The sequence below is a fragment of the Salvelinus sp. IW2-2015 genome, linkage group LG20 (genome assembly GCF_002910315.2).
Source record: "Salvelinus sp. IW2-2015 linkage group LG20, ASM291031v2, whole genome shotgun sequence".
NCBI lineage: Eukaryota > Metazoa > Chordata > Actinopteri > Salmoniformes > Salmonidae > Salvelinus > Salvelinus sp. IW2-2015.
The window spans coordinates 68762287-68781049 of NC_036860.1; the positions used below are offsets into that span (position 1 = coordinate 68762287).

General features: G+C 42.5%; 4 protein-coding genes across 6 annotated transcripts in view; 2 read left to right on the forward strand and 2 right to left on the reverse strand.

Moving 5' to 3' along the window:
* Positions 1-1220, reverse strand: part of LOC111980827 (procollagen galactosyltransferase 1) — a 38531-nt gene extending 37311 nt beyond the window's left edge. Inside the window, exon 1 of the mRNA XM_024011835.2 lies at positions 846-1220. Coding sequence (XP_023867603.1) covers positions 846-1063 — 218 coding nt within the window. The 5' untranslated portion in view covers positions 1064-1220. The remainder of the gene's footprint in view (positions 1-845) is intronic.
* Positions 1221-3110: 1890 nt separating this feature from the next.
* Positions 3111-10117, reverse strand: LOC111980837 (6-phosphogluconolactonase-like). Of its 3 annotated transcripts, none has more exons than XR_002879507.2 (4): positions 10039-10117; positions 8418-8686; positions 7058-7611; positions 3112-6002 (listed from the first exon to the last, which is right to left on the reverse strand). XR_002879507.2 is itself a non-coding variant. In XM_024011852.2 (4 exons), exons 2-4 carry the CDS (start codon positions 8679-8681, stop codon positions 5994-5996), a joined length of 309 nt encoding a protein of 102 aa, XP_023867620.1. In that variant the 5' UTR covers positions 8682-8686; positions 10039-10111; the 3' UTR covers positions 5777-5993. The 3 variants fall into 3 exon arrangements, 1 of the variants encoding a protein (XP_023867620.1); XM_024011852.2 differs by having other exon boundaries at positions 5777-6002; positions 7522-7557; positions 10039-10111; XR_011481828.1 differs by having other exon boundaries at positions 3111-7611.
* Positions 9727-11967, forward strand: LOC111980832 (uncharacterized). Its single transcript, XM_024011845.2, has 4 exons — positions 9727-10206; positions 10594-10681; positions 10776-10884; positions 11127-11967. Exons 1-4 carry the CDS (start codon positions 9884-9886, stop codon positions 11831-11833), a joined length of 1227 nt encoding a protein of 408 aa, XP_023867613.1. The 5' UTR covers positions 9727-9883; the 3' UTR covers positions 11834-11967.
* Positions 11968-12373: 406 nt separating this feature from the next.
* Positions 12374-18757, forward strand: LOC111980833 (zinc finger protein 24). Its single transcript, XM_024011846.2, has 4 exons — positions 12374-13111; positions 15457-15584; positions 15912-16017; positions 17633-18757. Exons 1-4 carry the CDS (start codon positions 12808-12810, stop codon positions 18274-18276), a joined length of 1182 nt encoding a protein of 393 aa, XP_023867614.1. The 5' UTR covers positions 12374-12807; the 3' UTR covers positions 18277-18757.
* The last annotated feature ends 6 nt before the right edge of the window (positions 18758-18763 follow it).

Genomic DNA, 18763 nt, shown 5'->3' on the forward strand with positions numbered 1-18763 from the left:
CCAAACAACATCAGTACACTGTTTAGCAATCGGCGACACAGTATTTTATCTGACCTGGAGGTTAATACCAATAAATACTCCAATTGACCTCCATCCCACCACCCAGTCATTTAGACTGCTAAAATATAAAGATCCACAGTCCCCTCCCCGCTTTCATCATGGGGAACAATCAAGTCATCATCTCAGTTTAATAGCTTAACTAACTGATCAGTATTTTGCCTATCCCTTAGGGCGACACATTCATAAATCTGAATAGTGAATAGTCTGCAGACTGAGGGGATATGCTCTACTTGGCCAAGGTGAGGAGAAATACAGTAGAAGACGGATAGACAGGTCTCAGCTAGTTACAAGAAGGGGGCTCTATCCTTTCTGTGTTTCCAATGGGTGAATTATTACCACGTAGGCACTGGATAGTAGTATCTGCTACTACCTCAACAGAAATGCCAAACCAATGACCAATTCAATTGAACACTATGCACCATGCAGTGCACTTTACGTAATTAATTCGAGAATATGGTGACGTTGCAGGAAAATGACTACCCCGTTTCCCCCTAAATACTTTCCCAGACAGTGCAAGACTGAAAGTCGCGCCCACCTCGACTGGATTCATCTTTCCGGAACCTTTGTGATGATAGCTGTAATTCTGATGTTGCATATGTACAATGTGGTTGGAGCTAGGAAAGTTGCTTTCGACTGTCATCTAAAAATAATAAAATTGACCAGTAACGAGGAATATGACACCCTGCCCTTGTAAATTACAGTAACGTTAGCTATCGAACATGCTAGRCACAGCAATACCATCATAAAACAGAGACCATACCTCACATTTAAACTGAGACACTTACCAAATTGCCACGCGGTCCTTGGGATAATTCAGACGTTCGATAGTTCCAAGGAAATAAGGCAGAGAATGTTCAGAGTTGCGGCAGACAAGGGCAATGAGGACCCGGGGGGCAAGAAGTGGAGATTCGGGGCTCCAGCGTTCTTCGGGGAAGTATCCTTGAGCTGGTCCGGAGAACAGTAACGTCAGGGCGGTGGACAGAAGGAAGATGTACCGGTGCATCGCAAAGCCCAGCAAGTTATACACGAACAAAGACGTACACTATGCAGAAAGAGCAAATATTTCACTGACTTGAAGCCCTTTCATGAAAATATGTCACCACCGACAAAAACGCAACACCTCAGTGACAACGCTGCAAATAGTCTCAGGCTCTAGTCAACCAGAGGATTAAAGGGAATGTCCCTCAATGTTTAAAGGGGATGGGCCTAAATTACACGGTGGTTGTTACAATGTAACAGCAAGTTTATAATGACATGTTGAATAATCATTTTTGCACGTGGAAACTATTGCGAATTGAGCAAATTCATTTTTTTAACCTACATTAATCGATTTGTAATGTTAATATTGATAATAATTCTGTACAAATATTCACTTTTATTTTCATCACTGTACCCTTTAGCCAAGAAGGGCATGTGCCATTTCAGTTTATCATCAACATCATAAATGTTTTGGTTGGACAGAAGTGCATGTCATACATTTTATCGCCCACTTTGATAGTCCAATGCAAAGTCGGACTTCAAAGTACAGCGGTCAACAGATTAGTAACAAAGTAAACACTGGTCTCATGTGGAGCATTTCTGGCGGAGGCTACCATACAAGCAGTTAGTTGGAATCCCATACAATCCCATGGAATCCCAATACATTTTWAAAATATTTTTWAAATAWWATTTTTTATTTTACCTATATTTAACCAGSTAGGCTAGTTGAGAACAAGTTCTCATTTGCAACTGCGACCTGGCCAAGATAAAGCATAGCAATTCYACACATACAACAACACAGAGTTACACATGGAATAAACAAAACATACAGTCAATAATACAGTAGAACAAAAGAAAACAAAAAGTCTATATACAGTGAGTGCAAATGAGGTAAGTTAAGGCAATAAATAGGCCATGGTGGCGAAGTATACAATATAGCAATTAAACACTGGAATGATAGATGTGCAGAAGATGAATGTGCAAGTAGAGCTCCTGGGTGCAAAGAGCAAGATAAATAAATAAATACAGTTGGGGATGAGGTAGGTAGATAGATGGCTGTTTACAGATGGCTATGTACAGGTGCAGTGATCTGTGAGCTGCTCTGACAGCTGGTGCTTAAAGCTAGTGAGGGAGATATGAGTCTCCAGCTTCAGAGATTTTTGCAGTTCGTTCCAGTCATTGCGCAGAGAACTGGAAGGAAAGACGACCAAAGAGGAATTGGCTTTGGGGGTGACCAGTGAGATATACCTGCTGGTAGCGTGTGCTACGAGTGGGTGCTGCTATGGTGACCAGTGAGCTGAGATAGGCGGGCTTTACTAGCAGAGACTTGTAGATAACTGTAACGCAGTGGGTTTGGCGACGAGTATGAACGGGCCAACCAACGAGACGTACAGGTCACAATGGTGGGTATGATGGGCTTTGGTGACAAAATGGATGGCACTGTGATAGACTGCATCCAGTTTGTGACGTAGTGTTGGAGCTATTTATAGATGACATCACCGAAGTCGAGGATCGGTAGGATGGTCAGTTTTACGAGGGTTGTTTGGCAGCATGAGTGAAGGATGCTTTGTTGCGAATATAGGAAGCGTTTCTAGATTTAATTTTGGATTGGAGATGCTTAATGTGAGTCTGGAAGGAGAGTTTACAGTCTAACCAGACACCCAGGTATTTGTAGTTGTCCACGTATTCTAAGTCAGAGCCGTCCAGAGTAGTGATGCTGGACGAGCGAGCAGGTGCGGGCAGTGATCGATTGAATAGCATGCATTTAGTTTTACTTGCGTTTAAGAGCAGTTGGAGGCCATGGAAGGAGAGTTGTATGGCATTGAAGCTCGTCTGGAGGTTAGTTAACTACAGTGTCCTAAGAGGGGCCACGAAGTATACAGAATGGTGTCATCTGCGTAGAGGTGGGTCAGAGAATCACCAGCACAAGAGCGACATCATTGATGTATACAGCGAGAGAGTGAACTCTATCACTCTCTGAACTCTATCAGAGAAGTAGTTGGTAAGCCAGGTGAGGCAATCACTTGAGAAACCAAGGCTGTTGAGTCTCAATAAGAATGTGGTGATTGACAGAGTCGAAAGCCTTGGCCAGGTCGATAAATACGGCTGCACAGTAATGTCTCTTATCGATGGCGGTTATGATGTCATTTAGAACCTTGAGCGGGGCTGAGGTGCACCCATGACTAGCTCTGAAACCAGATTGCATAGRGGAGAAGGTACGGTGGGATTCGAAATGGTCGGTAATCTGTTTGTTAACTTGGCTTTTGAAGACCTTAGAAAGACAGGGTAGGATAGATATAGGTCTGTAGCAGTTCAGGTCGAGAGTGTCACCCCCTTTGAAGAGCTTTCCAATCTTTGGGAATCTCAGACGATACGAAAGAGGTTGAACAGGCTAGTAATAGGGGTTGCAACAATTTTGGCAGATAATTTTAGAAAGACAGGGTCCAGATTGTCTAGCCCGGCTGATTTGTATGGGTCCATATTTTGCAGCTCTTTCAGAGCATCAGCTATCTGGATTTGGGTGAAGGAGAAATGGTGGGGYCATTGGCGGGTGGCTGTGGAGGGTGCCGGGCAGTTGACCGGGGTAGGGGTAGCCAGGTGGAAAGCATGGCCAGCCGTAGAGAAATTCTTATTGAAATGCTCAATTATAGTGGATTTATCGGTGGTAAGTGTTTTCCAGCCTCAGAGCAGTGGGCAGCTGGGAGGAGGTGCTCTTATTCTCCATGGACTTTACAGTGTCCCAGAACTTTTTTGAGTTAGTACTACAGGATGCAAATTTCTGTTTGAAAAAGCTAGCCTTAGCTTTCCTAACTGCCTGTGTATATTTGCTCCTAACTTCCCTGAAAAGTTGTATATCACGGGGGCTATTCGATGCTAATGCAGAACGCTACAGGATGTTTTTGTGCTGGTCAAGGGCAGACAGGTCTGGAGTGAAACAAGGACTATATCTATTCCTAGTTCTACATTTTTTGAGTGGGGCATGCTTATTTAAGACGGTGAGGAAGGCACTTTTAAAGAATAACCAGGCATCCTCTACTGACGGGATGAGGTCAATGTCATTCCAGGATACCCCAGCCAGGTCGATTTGAAAGGCCTGCTCGCAGAAGTGTTTTAGGGAGCGTTTGACAGTGATGAGGGGTGGTCGTTTGGTCTCAGACCCATTACGGATGCAGGCAATGAGGCAGTGATCGCTGAGATCTTGATTGAAAACAGCAGAGGTGTATTTGGAGGGCGAGTTAGTTAGGATGACATCTAGGAGGGTGCCCGTGTTTACGGATTTGGGGTTATACCTGGTAGGTTCATTGATAATTTGTGTGAGATTGAGGGCATCAAGCTTAGATTGTAGGATGGCCAGTGTTAAGCATGTCCCAGTTTAGGTCACCTAGTAGCACGAGCTCAGAAGATAGATGGGGGGCAATCAATTCACATATGGTATCGAGGGCACAGCTGGGGGCAGAGGGAGGTCTATAGCAAGCGGCAACAGTGAGAGACTTGTTTCTGGAAAGGTGCATTTTTAGAAGTAGAAGCTCGAATTGTTTGGGTACAGACTTGGATAGTAATACAGAACTCTGCAGGCTATCTTTGCAGTAGATTGCAACACCGCCCCCTTTGGCAGTTCTATCTTGGCGGAAAATGTTATAGTTAGCGATGGAGATTTCAGGGTTTTTGGTGGTTTTCCTAAACCAGGATTCAGACACGGCTAAGACATCCGGGTTGGCAGAGTGTGCTAAAGCAGTGAGTAAAACAAACTTAGGGAGTAGGCTTCTAATGTTAACATGCATGAAAGGCTTTTACGGTTACAGAAGTCAACAAATGAGAGCACCTGGGGAYTGGGAGTGGAGCTAGGCACTGCAGGACCTGGATTAACCTCCACATCACCAGAGGAACAGAGGAGAAGTAGGATAAGGGTATGGCTAAAGGCTATACAAACTGGCCGTCTAGCACGTTCGGAACAGAGAGTAAAAGGAGCAGGTTTCTGGGCACGATAGCATAGATTCAAGGCATAGTGTACAGACAAAGGTAAGGTAGGATGTGAGTACATTGGAGGTAAACCTAGGCATTGAGTAATGATGAGAGAGGTATAGTACACATTAAAGAACCCTGAAACTTTAACAGTAAAACTATTTGTATTATTATGACATTACACCGTTTCCTCTGGAATGAATCATGCAGCAACTACTTCAAATGGTTTCCCCATCATTAAACATACATTCAACACCGTTCTACAACTGATGTGTAAACAATCCAATGTTTTTCCTATTCATTCATTAATTCACTTAAATCCCATTGCCCTGATAGGTAGGGTTTAATCTCATGCCTAAAACATAACACTGTCAAATAGAAACAGGATTGTTCAATGATATCCTGTACATTTTTCTCTGTGGGTGTTGAGTTTTTGAGCTCCTTTTWGTCCTTCTCTTTGGTCTGTAGAGTTTTGCTGCAGAGCCTGGTCTCTCCATTTGGAGTGTCAAGGAAGCCGTGGCCGGTTCATCTGTGAGRCAGAACAGGTCACCGTGGCTGGGGACCACTCTGGCTGCAGGTAGGGCCGGGCCTTCACCACACTCCAGCACTTGAAAGGAAAAGCTCACTTCTCGTAGTGTTAACAACAACCACAGAAATGCTCTCAATGCATTACTGTTTTACAGTGAGATCTATTTTTGTGATATATTTTTTTTTTAAACAGTAAATTACAGGTAAACATAAATACAAATAACCTGAATCAAGTCTTCATAGTGACATTTCTTGATGCTTAATAGGTTAGGATCAGGGTGAGATATTATTGCGTCAGAGATGATGCCAGTTTGGAGGATAGGATACAGTACCTTTAGCACTGGTGCTTTGCTGCCCCCTGTTGACACAAAGACCACACAGCGGGCTAAYTTCACCATGGGAAATGTCATGGTCACACGTTGTGGTGGGGGCTTGGGCGAGTCACCGATTGGGGCCACAATTTTCTAGGTTTCCTAAAAGAGGAGTAAAACCAAAACACAAGAACGGTCCATACATAGCCAGTGGAGTGACTAAAACAACACATGCATGGCAGGACAGGTGTATACATGTGTGTGACGGAACACATTAAATAAACACACTACTGGTCAGAACCAGACTTGAATTAACTGAAAGGAAGAATCTAAAGATAATTTTTTWAAACCTTACACTGAGACGCCACAAAATACTGGCTATACATTAATTTATAGCCCCAAACCTCTGAATCCATATTTTAACCTACTGCATACTATCTATAAGTGTCTTTAAAAMATGTTCTAATTATGATAGACTGAAGGCTGGGTTCCCAGGGGGATTTATAACAATGGGTGTGTGAAGTGGTGTGAGATTTTCTAACATGGTTAAAAGCCCCATATGTCGGTCTGACAGTAATTTGCAATCATGCATTCATAGCTTTGCACTACAATACATTATGTTTGTGTCAACATGAACGTCTTCCCTTATATGTGCTAAACATAAATATTTCTATTCAACTAACTGTAGAGTGGTTATGGCTCATTTCCAGTTCAGATAACATGAAACTGGGAGAGGGCGGTTGCTTGGGACGTGTTTGCTGAGGGTTTTCTGATCTCCCATAACAGAAGACAGTTCTTCCTTCATGAAAGACTATCTGATGTGAATAGTACCTAACAGCTTTAATTACACCCAGACCAAGCAACGCCTTTTTTAACGTTTTTTAACCCTCATGGAGAACAGATGTAATGTCATGATCTGATCATCACAAGACCATATGGATAAAAAGAAGAAGACGTATTAGTAACATTGATGTAAATAGTTATCCGTTTTAGCTCCTTTGATACCAGAATTACAACCTAGTGAGTGATACAGGTGGCGTTCCAGGTCGTCTGAGAAGATTGCTTTATCATATAACATGCTAAACACTTCTCCAGGCGTTGTGAGATTTGATAAACAGTGCAACGCGACTGCAAAAAAAGACAACCTGGGAGTCAACATGGAATGAGGCTACAGTGCAATAAAGACGACCTGAAACTGGGCTGTAGACTGTGCTCACCTACAGCAGGGGATGGTCTGGGAGGAGAGAACAGGTGTGTCCATCATGCCCCATGTCCAGCAGCAACAGATCAAACACAGAGATATCCTCCTTCAGGACTCAGTGAAATGACGCTGCCACAAGCAGCACTGGAGCTATTGAGATGAGCGAGATGCAACACTTCGCTCTCACGCGGTCGCACAAAGTATCTGCACGGGTTCCCTTCACACTGTTCACAGCGTGGTAGACAGGGCACCGAATCAGCAGAGAAGTTGAGTCTTGCGATTCAACACTCTTAGTTGTTGCGGAAATTGACCCACTGTGCTGTTTACTTTCTGCATCTACGTCATATCGCTGAGTCTACCTTTAATACCAAAATAGACTATAATATCTCAGTGTTTCATGTCATAACTTTACTTTGTTTCATAACCATACAAGTGATAAATGAACTGTGTGTGTGTGAGTCTGTGTGTGAGTCTGTGTACCTCCTTCAGTTTGCGGGCATAATCCTCAGCACACTCCTGTACAGATAAAGAGGGGTCAATCGTCATGTTGATTTAGGAGAACAACTGATTCTGTTGACAAAAACAAAACATGATTGAATATAAAGAGCTATTTAACCTGATAGATGCAGAAGAAATGTCCTTACTTAAGGTTTTAATGAGAACTAGAAAAAGGTAAATGCCCTGCCCCTGAATTAAATATGTGTGCTCGCAGAAAAATACAGACATCAGGCTGTAGATAAGAATATGCACATGCACTGACTGTACAAAACATTAGGAACACCTTCCTAACATTGAGTTACACCCCCCTTTTCCCTCAGAACAGCCTCAATTTGTCGGGGCATGGACTCTACAAGGTTTCYAAAGCGTTCCACAGGGATGCTGGCCCATGTTGACTCAAATGCTTCCCATAGTTGTGTCAAGTTGGCTGAATGTCCTTTGGGTGGTGGACCATTTATGATACACACAGGAAACGGTTGAGCGTGAAAAACCATGCAGTTCTTGGAACACATTTGAACTGGTGCGCCTGGCATCTAGTACCATACCCCATTCAACGGCACTTAAATATGTTGTCTTGCCCATTCACCCTCTGAACGGCACACATACTGCACACAATCCATGTCTCAATTGTCCTTCTTTAACCTGTCTCCTCCCCTTCAGCTATACTGATTGAAGTGGATTTAACAACTGACATCAATAAGGGATCATGGCCTTCACCTGGTCAGTCTGTCATGGAAAGAGCAGGTGTTCCTAATATTTTTTACATTCAGTGTATATTAATTGTTATCTTTTGTGCATATCAGGTTTACAGTAAACTCTGTGATTTTAATATATGCAGCTGCCGAGGCAAGGACCAGTAAACTATGAGATTCTGTTACCTTGTACAGTCCATAGGTACTCTCTCCATCGTCAAAGGGAACCAGCCTCTCATCACAGAAACCTGCTAGCCAGTGGCTGCAGTCCAGGTCTGGCAGGGCAGGCAGCTCCTTGCTGAGCATGGACACCAGGCTGCCCCCTGAGAGGCCCAGGGAGAACCGGCCATGGTCCAACAGGGCCTTGTCAGCCCAAAATGCTACCAGGTGAGCCAGAGCTGGACCAAGCTCTGCTGCTGAAGAGAACACCACTACTCTTCTGCCTGACATCCTGACTGGAATAGAGGAGGGGAAAGAAAGAAGGTTGATGTAACGGAAAACAGTTTATTTTATAATCAGTGATGCACTTATTATACCAGCAAGGAGCAAGTGTCACTATCAATCCACATCATTGTTTTACAATTCACCATGATATTGCAGAATTTCCCCAATTGCAGAGAAGAGGGCCAGCTACCAATAAATATAGCAAAAAAAGGTAAGACTGGACTGGTCTATAATAATAATGATGGTGAGTACTCTTCGGGGGAACTTCACATCTCACTGTAGCCCGAATGTGACTACACTTTCCATTGCCTGTACATCAGCCTACGTTCAAATGTAATTGTGTTAAACATTCTGGCTTGTACAGAAACTTTCCAAGTTTTTGCAGTGCTTAGTTTCAGGCTGTGTAACCAGAAACTGGTATAACAGTCTGATTTATTAGCAGAATCTCACAGATGCACGTTGTAATAGTGTACACTATGGTGCATGTAAAAGAGCTCTGCAGTGCCATTGATAGCTTGCATCTCAATCTGGAGAGTAGGTGAAGCTCACCAGTTTCAGACAGGTATCAAATTCATACTATTAGCTCTAATAAAGAGTGTGGAAAAGCAACATTTTACTCAAAGTTAATCTTGTCGAATGACAACTTTTTTTTTGGTCGGCGAACATTTTGCCACTCGCAGCACTTCCTGAAACTATTCATCCACTGGCCAATCAAATATCCAGGACCGCCCTGTTATGTTGCATTCTGGTAATTGTAGTGATTGTGATTACCTCAAATCCTATGTGTGTTATGTGCACTGCATATGGATTTAAGCCTAAAAACTGTCTTTAGTACACTATAATCGTCTTTGATTATCTGGATCGTATACGATATTAGATGGAAATCAACCAAATGATAATTAACAGTTGATGAACTACTTATAATAATTTAACCTCCCTTTACTCGATATATTTATGGTAGTTGTTAAATTAAAATGTTCTAAAATTATTCTCCCAAATGCTTTTTAGATACAAAGTTGCCTCTTCTCTTTGCTGTGATTTCCCCTCCGATCCTGTAGATGGAACCATGTGTCTTTGTTGTGTGCATGTTTGTACAAAGAACTCGAGGCACACATTGTTATATTTAACAAACTAAATATTTGACAGCTCGTTGAAAGTAATACATACAGTTATCAGCATATTTGAGTTTTATATATACCTTTGCCAAAATGTCGACAGCTTTTTGTTTTCAAGCACAGCTCGTTTCTGTTATGGACGCGTTATCAAAAGCAGCTGTTTCAGAAATAAGCAAACTGGTCGACATCGAATCAAAGGTTTTAAAATTAGAAATAACGCGTGGTCGGAATGAAATAGCAGCACTTACAGAGAAACTGCAGTTGATGGAGAATTTGCTTTGGATCGACCGAGGGCACAGGCAGCACGCAACCACAGATACACGCACGATAACACCAACAAGAGTGAGAGATGGTTCAATGAACGATTATTGTGAAATACCTCAGTCTGAGCCCAAAAGACCTGCAATCAAAAAAAGGTTTGCAAAGTTGACTCTTATTCAATATTCTATTGGCAGGTAATGACTCACTTGTGTGTGTATGTGAATATATCTGGGTCAAATACGTGTGCTGTGTTTTAGTTCCCAAAGTGCACATGCCTAATTTGCTATAGTTTTTTTTAACCCAGGTCTGGATTATTTATACTGGCCACAAATCACAGATATTAGAATGATTCTGCATGAAACCCTGTGCTGCTTGAATCCTGTGGCTTCTGCTTGCTCTTTGGGTTTAGGCTGGGGAACTGTAAAGTAGTTCTTGATAAATGCAGATGTAAAAAATAATTGTATGAAATACTTTATTTATTTATTGAACCCAACCCTTTTTATCTGGCAGAATTTAATCTATTTGTTTTCTTGTATGCTTAGTGAGAGTTCCTGGGAAAACATTTGTCCTCCCCAAGAGATGCACATCATCCATCCGGTTGAAGATAGTGCTCTTGTTTTGGAAACAGTGGTAAGTTAACTGTCATTCCTTCTGTCAAGTAGCCTTACTGTAATGTCCTTCTAGTTACAATTTTTTTGCTAAGCTGTTGTTATTTACCCTAAAGCCTACCACAGTGGTGAGAGACCAGCCTGAGTTGATTGTGATCAAGGAGGAACCTTCAGAGGTGGACGTATGGGGTAGTGGGCCAAAGACCGAACTCATAAATGAAAATGGTGAGTGTTGATGGGTTAAAAATCACATGAGGGCCTGGGTGCCAAATAGTACACTGTCAGGGAGGACAGTGACTTGTATTGGCATTGCTGAACAGTTGGGTAACCCAGAAGGTTGGGTAATATAGTGCAATAGGCAAAATGCAGAAGCATCGGCTTGTCTTGTGTAACTGAATATAAAGGTTGAACTGTTTAATTATGTTCTAAAAGATATACTTATACATTCCTTCCTGTGTCACAAACAGGAGCAGCAACATCACTTGATACAGATGTTGGGTGTCTCGATGTGCTTCAGCATTGTCCAGACAGCTCAGACAACCACCCTATATTTACTGAGAGCCAGGTGAACCACAGCACTCAGCCCTCCGGAGTGCAATTGGAGGACCTGGACACGCATTGGACGCCACCTGCATGTTCACAGAGCCAGGATGCGCAGCAGATCACACCTGCTGCACAGAGAAACTCCATAACTGGAAACAGCTCTGGTGGTATAACAAATGTGCCCTCTCAGAGTTTCAGTGTGGCAAAGTCAAACATGAAGATCCACAGCCTGAGAACGTCAGGAGCTAAAAGATTTGGCTGTATGCAATGTGGCAAGAACTTCAGGTGTTACAGTCAGCTGGAAATACACCAGCGAAGTCACACTGGAGAGAAACCGTACCGATGCACGCTGTGTGGAAAGAGATACGCACAGAAAGGGCATCTTTATACCCACCAACGCACCCACACTGGAGAAAAGCCATATCGCTGCCTCGACTGTGGCAAGAGCTTCATTCAAAAATGCACTCTCGATATGCACCAGCGCACCCACACTGGAGAAAAACCTTATGTTTGTGTGAAATGTGGGAAGGGATTTACTAAAAACTGTAACCTTAAGAAACACATGGGTGTACATACAGAGTTCAGCATGCATGTTTACAGTGAGTCCAGTTTTCAAGAGGACAGATGGTAAAATAGACCTCATCAGTACTAGTATCAACCAACCAGCCTCTGCAGCGGATTTGATGGACTTCAGTCATTAAAGGTTTTCCTCATAGAATAGAAGTATGCTTTTCAGAAAAATAAAGGTGTCCCTTTTTCAACATTGTTAGGTCTCTATTTTGCTGTCTGTCATATTTTTCCTCATTTCAAATGGGTTTTGGAGGTGAAATATAGCCCTGAAAGTAACAGCCAACTGCCAAGGTGTCTAGTTTTTTTAATTGGCTCTAAACATTACTGCATTGAATTGTGGGATATTTGACAGTAAACCATGAATTAAAGCTCAACATAAGTGTGTTCGTGAAAAAAGTGTTTTCGTGACATTTACTTCATGGTTTACGGTAAAGTATCCCACAATTCAATGCGGTAATGTTTAAATTAATGAGCGAGAGGTCTATTCAGAGATACTTTTGAGAAGATGGAAAACTCCATTYCATTAGTTTTAACGCCCATTGTCTACGTTGCTCACGTGTCGTCAATATTMCCGCGCGGTGCATTCCGGGTGATTCTGGGACAAGGAGCGCTCTCAAAGATTGAACGGGAGTCAATTTGGCGCTAGCGCAAAACTTATCATTCGTCAACAAGAAGTATAACATTACAAATATTTTCCGATATGTGAGATATTTAACGTGTTCTCTGTAATATCGTATAGCTTTTGCATCGTGACATTACGTACTGTCGAGGAAAATAGGCATACCCCGTAGTTTGAGAAGGGATTGCGTGACGCAGCATGACAACTTGAACGCGATTGGTCGAGAGTCTGCTGGTGATGCGTTTTATAGGTTWCCCATTCTTTTCCCAATGGGATTCCTATCTCCTAATTTATCTATTATCTCTGGTCTGTTTGAGCTAGCTAGCCACCCAATCAATGTCTATTATTATTCAGTTTTATTAATCTCGCCAGCCTATCATACGCGTTGGARTTAGTTTCTTTTTAAAAACAAAACCATGAATATGATGATAAATCGTGGAAGTTTTCAGACCCAGTTAGCTTCCATTATGGAAATGCTAAGCAAAGCTGCTGTGGTTGAAATCGGTAAACTTGTCGACGAGTGCTCGGCGGTTCTCCGTTCTGAAATATCCCAACATCACATGAATGAGAACGAGMCATTAAAGAAGAAATGTTACCTTCTAGAGATTGAATTAAAGACGGTAAAACTGCACGAACGTAAAAGGGTCATTGCCAGCCGTTGTCAGAATGGAGTTCAGGTCTCGGGACAAATATTTACGCATCAAGCAACTGAGAACCGAGGTGAGTATTTTTAGACGGTAACGTTAGATAGCTTTAATCAATGATAGGTTGCTAGCTAGCAACTGTAACCGATTAAAATACATTCCACGATTTACGAGTTAGACAAGTGTGGGCGGACTTTAAAAATACAACTAGTGATTTCAGCACCCAAAGAATAGCCCGCAATAACTGCACATATGGTGCTGTGTAATTGCGGGCTATTCTTTGGGTGATGTAACGTTAATCAGTACATTATGTTGGTTTTTGTTAACTTTGTATGTGACGTCGGCCAAACACTCCATCTAAACGTGACTCAATTCTCAATTTCGGTACAGTTCTAGAAACATAAAGCCCTCTACTTTCATATCACATCAAAAACATTAAACAAACGACACAGGCCAGACGATATGATTATCAATATGTACTAATGGTAGTTAGATCTGAACCAGGGGAGACTTTAAAGGCCAGACGGATTACCAGGACGTGTACTCCAAGTATGCGCTGACCAGCTGGCAAGTGTCTTCGCTGACATTTTCAACCTATCCCTGACCTGGTTTGTAATACCAACTTGTTTCAAGCAGACCACCATAGTCCCCTTGCCCAAGAATTCCAACGTAACRTGCCTAAATTACTATCACCCTGTAACACTCACATGTATAGAAATGCTTTGAAAGGTTGGCCATTGCTCAAACAGATTAAGCAATCTCTATTGCACTCCARACTGCCCTCAGCCACTTGGACAAACGGAATACCAATGTAAGAATGCTGTTCATTAACTACAGCTCAGCATTCAACATCATAGTCCCCTCCAAGCTCATCACCAAGCTCAGGACCCTGGGATTGATCACCTCCCTCATCAACTGGATCTTGGACTTCCTGATGGCCCCCCCCCCCCAGGCGGTGAGGGTAGCAATCTGCCACACTGACCATCAACCCGGGGCCCCTCAGGGTTGTGTGCTTAGTCAGAGACCTGGCAATGTGGTGCCAGCGCAACAACCTCTCCCTCAACGTCAGCAAGAGAAGAAAGAGCTGATCGTAGACTACAGGAACAGAGGGGCGAGTATGCCCCCGTCCACATCGATGGGGCAATAGTGTAGAGGGTCAAGATCACTAAGGAATTAACATGGTCCACACATTTGTGAAGAGGGCATTGACAGCACCTCTTCCCCTTCAGGAGGCTGAAAAGATTTGGCATGGGCCCTCGGATCCTCAAAGTTCTACAGCTGCACCATTAAGAGGATCTTGACTGGCTGCATCAATGCATTGGTATGGCAACTGCAAGGCACCTGACCGCAAGGCGCTACAGAGGGTGGTGAGTACGGCCCAGTACATCACTGAGGCCGAGCTCCCTGCCATRGAGGACCTCTACCGGGCAGTGTCAGAGGAAGAACCCAAAAATTGGCRGACTCCAGCCACCCAAGCGATATAGACTGTTTTTAGCTACCGCACGGCAAGCAGTACCAGTGCACCAAGTCTGGAACCAACAGGACCCTGAACAGCTTCTACCCCCAAGACATAAGACTGCTAAACAAGACTTCTAAATAGCTAATCAAATGGCTACTTGGACTAACTGCATTGACCCTTTTTTTGTACGCACTCTATACCCACACGTACTTACACTGACACCCCAACATACACACACTACATAAGCCAAAACACACTTTCACACTTACCACATACGCTGCTGCCATTGTCTATTATCTATCCCACTGCCTAGTCATTTTACCCCTACCTATATGTACATAGCTACCTTAATTACCTCGTACCCCTGCCCATCGACTCAGTACGGGTATTCACTGTATATAGCCATGTTAGTTTTACAAGATATTCATTTATTCCATGTATCACTGTTTTTATTATTATTAAAACATGTCTTTTTTATTTAACTGCATTGTTGGAAAAGGACCCGTAAGCAAGCATTTCACTGTTAGTCTACATTTGTTGTTTACGAAGCAAGTGACAAATACATTTTGATTTGATATGACAAATCTCTCTTTGCCCACAATGCTTCCGTTCATCTTCCCATTAGACAACTCTGCAAGCATGTATGTACTTACAAAAAAGGTCTAAATAAAAAATGCATAAGCAACCAGAAATGTTTTCAATGTATTGTTTTTGACTGGAAGAGCTACCAAGAGGCACCTCTTCCGGTCAAAAACAATATTCATTTTTTATTTTTCCGGTTGCTTGTCAATTTTTATTTAAACCTTTTTTGGAAGTACATACCGAGCGCAACAGCAGTAAATGACGATAGTTGCCTGCATATTTGGACATTTATAACGCTTGCAGAGCTGTTTAATGGGAAGATGAATGGATGCTGGTTCAGCCACGGTCAGTATATTCATGATAGATGTTTCCATTTTCAGAGAAGCAGTCTGCCCCCGCCATAGAGGGTGTCTTTGGTAAGGACTGGTGCATGGACCTATGGAGAGATGGAGAGTCCATCCCACTGGATAAAGAGACAATTGGATCGGCCATCTTGGGCGATGATGAGGTCACTCGGATCAGATTTATTAATATCCTTGAATAGTGCATTTCTGGTATCCAGGCTGTCCCAATTTGTTCCCTTCCCCTGACCTTAGTCCTACCCGTTCGATGTTTGCAGATCTGTAAGGTGAYAGACCAAGCAATATGGTGGAAGTGCCACACACCCCACTGGTGTTTATACCTATTCAGATCAAAGGGTTAAGGAGCGAATTTGGACTGGGAAGGGTTATACTCTTGGATCACAACAAAGGTTACAAAGGTTCTTCTGTTACAGTTGGAATTAAAAAAAGAACCATGTGTTGTCTAATAACGGTCACTCACCTGTCTTGTGTAGGCAATAGACTTGGTGGACAATGAGCCTGAGTTGGTGTTTATCAAAGAGGAGCTGTTTGAGGATCAGCCAGTGGACCAGCAGAGGGGACATGCAAGCAACAGAAAAAGTATGTGTGTCGTGATCATTGAGAAATTCTGACAGCTCATTCATATGTAAAATAAACGACATCCTTTCATGAAAGAAGGGGGCAAGTTGCAATTGTAAGTCAGTCTCTGGATAAGCGTTGTATGCTACTATGACTTGTTAAGGAACTCTGGKTGTGGCGGTCATTACATTTTGTCAGCCTGTTATTGTCATGCAAACGACTGCTGGTCTCACGGTAATTGACTGTTAATCTCCAGGCTCCACTCATACAAGCCACTGATGCATGCCTTTGGAACATCTCCATTTAAAAAAAGTTGAATAAATCAATTGACTATACATCACAAWAAATMCATTATTTTAGGCAGAGCTAAAGAAACATGATATGAAGAAAATGTATTTCAGACAAACAGAATATGAGTTGGACTACTGTATGTTATCTGGCTATGCGCCACGCCATAGGCTTGTTCATTGAGCAGACAAGATATGCTTATAAGATCCGTGCCATTATGATTTTATAGTAAGAAGAATATAATTGAACTTACCTGAATGAAATAGAATGGATGTTGCGCATATGAAGTGGCTATGTTGAGCGTAAAATTGATCATTTGAAACAGGTCATATACACTAGATTTAGAGTTATTTGGCAACTTTAGTTGTGAACGATACAAGCCTTAGAAATCAAAAGACATATGGGCTGCTTGTGCTCTTGCCTCAGGCTGCACACGCTGTTCTCTCAAGTGATCATATTTTCACCCATCAGACTTTTCTCAATTGAATCTTGTCTTTACTGCTATGGAAATCAGTTTAGATGTATAATGCCCCATTTATCAAATGGGCAAGAACAGAGGCAAGACAAAAAAAGACATGTCATCCATATGCACTGGAAAAGTGGAGGGGAAGGAGAGATGGGAGGAGATGGAAACTCATTGGTGAGATATTCTGTAGCTAAAGGAAATGTCAATCTATTAATACGAAGAAGAAAAATACCTATTACTAGGCTATTCAAAAACAAATTCACTATAATTGTAGGCTAAATCTGAATTTGTTTAATTTAGGCCAGACCAATTATGTACCAATGAGATCTTAAATAATTGTTTCTGCCATGTGTAATATGTGGTAGAAATGTATAGCGGCACAATCATAATTTTTTTTCCCTCTGGCTTGGCCTCATATGGGTGTTTTTGAATGAATCATCACCTTAGAAAGCACTGTCCATTTCATTGTTAGGCTTTGAAACTACATCCACAATGGCCATGTTTTCCACTCAGTTGCAACCTATTGATCAATTTGAAGAAAGTTTTAAATCTCAGTTTTAAAAGCACATACTGTTTTGATGTTTGATGTGATTTTTCGATTGCGTTTGCATTGTTGTCAGTGGTTGGAGGCAAAGTAGAGCCCCGAGTACCAGGCCYTTAGCGACCTGATGAATTAGCGAGTTGGGTGCTAGTAATGCATGTCCAGAGTGCTTAAAAGGAGATTACCATGACTCGACTGTCACATAGAATTGTACTGCCGTCGTGACTCATGACTGACGGTGTGGCAGTAATAGTCACTGCAACAGCCCTATATGGGACTGGTTATTGAATTGTTTCACAGCTGTGATGCCATTATTGATTGTTTTCATTTGTACTCTACAGGGAGTGTAGCAGTGGAGGATGCTCAAGCAGTAGAAAGAACAGCTGCCAGTCAACTTCATCTATACCAGGGGGACTTGAACACATACCCTTCAATGCCTGACCCTGCAGGCAGCCATCAGGTACAGCCTGACACAGAGCAGCCCACATCCATTGAGAGCCTCATGGAAGACCCCACTCTGGCTGGTCTGGTTGACAACACACCAGAGCCTGGCCCTGACACAGCCGATGGAATGTACATGGACTATCCTCCCCGCAACACATACGCACCAAGAAACCGGCCAAGCCACCAGCAGGGAACTGGAAAAGACCTGAAGCAGCAGTTTGACTGTTTGTTTTGTGGGAAGAGCTTTGGTTATTTAAGCTACTTGAAAGTCCACATCAGACGCCACTCTGGTGAGAAACCGTTTGGCTGCACAGTTTGCGGGAAGCGCTTCGCTCAGAAGACGTACCTGAAGCTGCATCAGCGTACACACTCTGGAGAGAAACCCTACAGTTGCACAGAATGTGGGAAGAGTTTCTCTCAGAAGAGTTCGTTGAATGTCCACCTCCGGAGTCACACCGGGGAGAAGCCTTATAGCTGTGTCGACTGTGGGAAGAGCTACACCTATAAACACGGTTTTAACACACACCAATGTTTCAATTAAGGGATTAGGGAGTAGTCATTTTATATTGTTAATTTGTTTTAAATTTACATTTCAACCTTGTTTTGAAAACTGGCAACCGAAACATCTTTAGCTTTATTGTAATCATGGTGGTTTTCAGTAGGTCAAGTTTGTTTTTAAACTGTTGCGCTACTGTGTGTCCTAATGAACATGACCCAGCTGTTACTCTTCACTACATGGCAGKGAACTGTTCCATTCGAGTTTTCCCTCTGCTCCGTCCATAGGATTGCACACACACTGTGCCTTCTTGTCACACAATTGGCAAGAGACTATATGCCCCACTGTTAGATGAAGAGATTTGAGTGACATTTTTGAAGTATTTTTGAATAGTGGTTGTCCTGATACCAGTTGTTTGTGCTACTGTGAAGAATGCCAGTGTGGTAGACCGATCATGTAAACGTGTGCCAAATAATTTTCTGTAATGAATTATGAAATTAAAATAACACGTACAGTAATACATTTACTTATT

What these genes read in the sequence shown, in the direction of transcription:
- LOC111980837 (XM_024011852.2), bottom strand. Translation starts at nt 8,681, where the DNA reads ATGTCAGGCAGAAGAGTAGTGGTGTTCTCTTCAGCAGCAGAGCTTGGT. An exon ending in GTACCTATGGACTGTACAAG is followed by an intron (nt 7,558 to 8,417) that starts GTAACAGAATCT and finishes TTATCTGTACAG; the next exon opens with GAGTGTGCTGAGGATTATGC.
- LOC111980832 (XM_024011845.2), top strand. Translation starts at nt 9,884, where the DNA reads ATGTCGACAGCTTTTTGTTTTCAAGCACAGCTCGTTTCTGTTATGGAC. An exon ending in AGACCTGCAATCAAAAAAAG is followed by an intron (nt 10,207 to 10,593) that starts GTTTGCAAAGTT and finishes TTGTATGCTTAG; the next exon opens with TGAGAGTTCCTGGGAAAACA. An exon ending in CGAACTCATAAATGAAAATG is followed by an intron (nt 10,885 to 11,126) that starts GTGAGTGTTGAT and finishes TGTCACAAACAG; the next exon opens with GAGCAGCAACATCACTTGAT.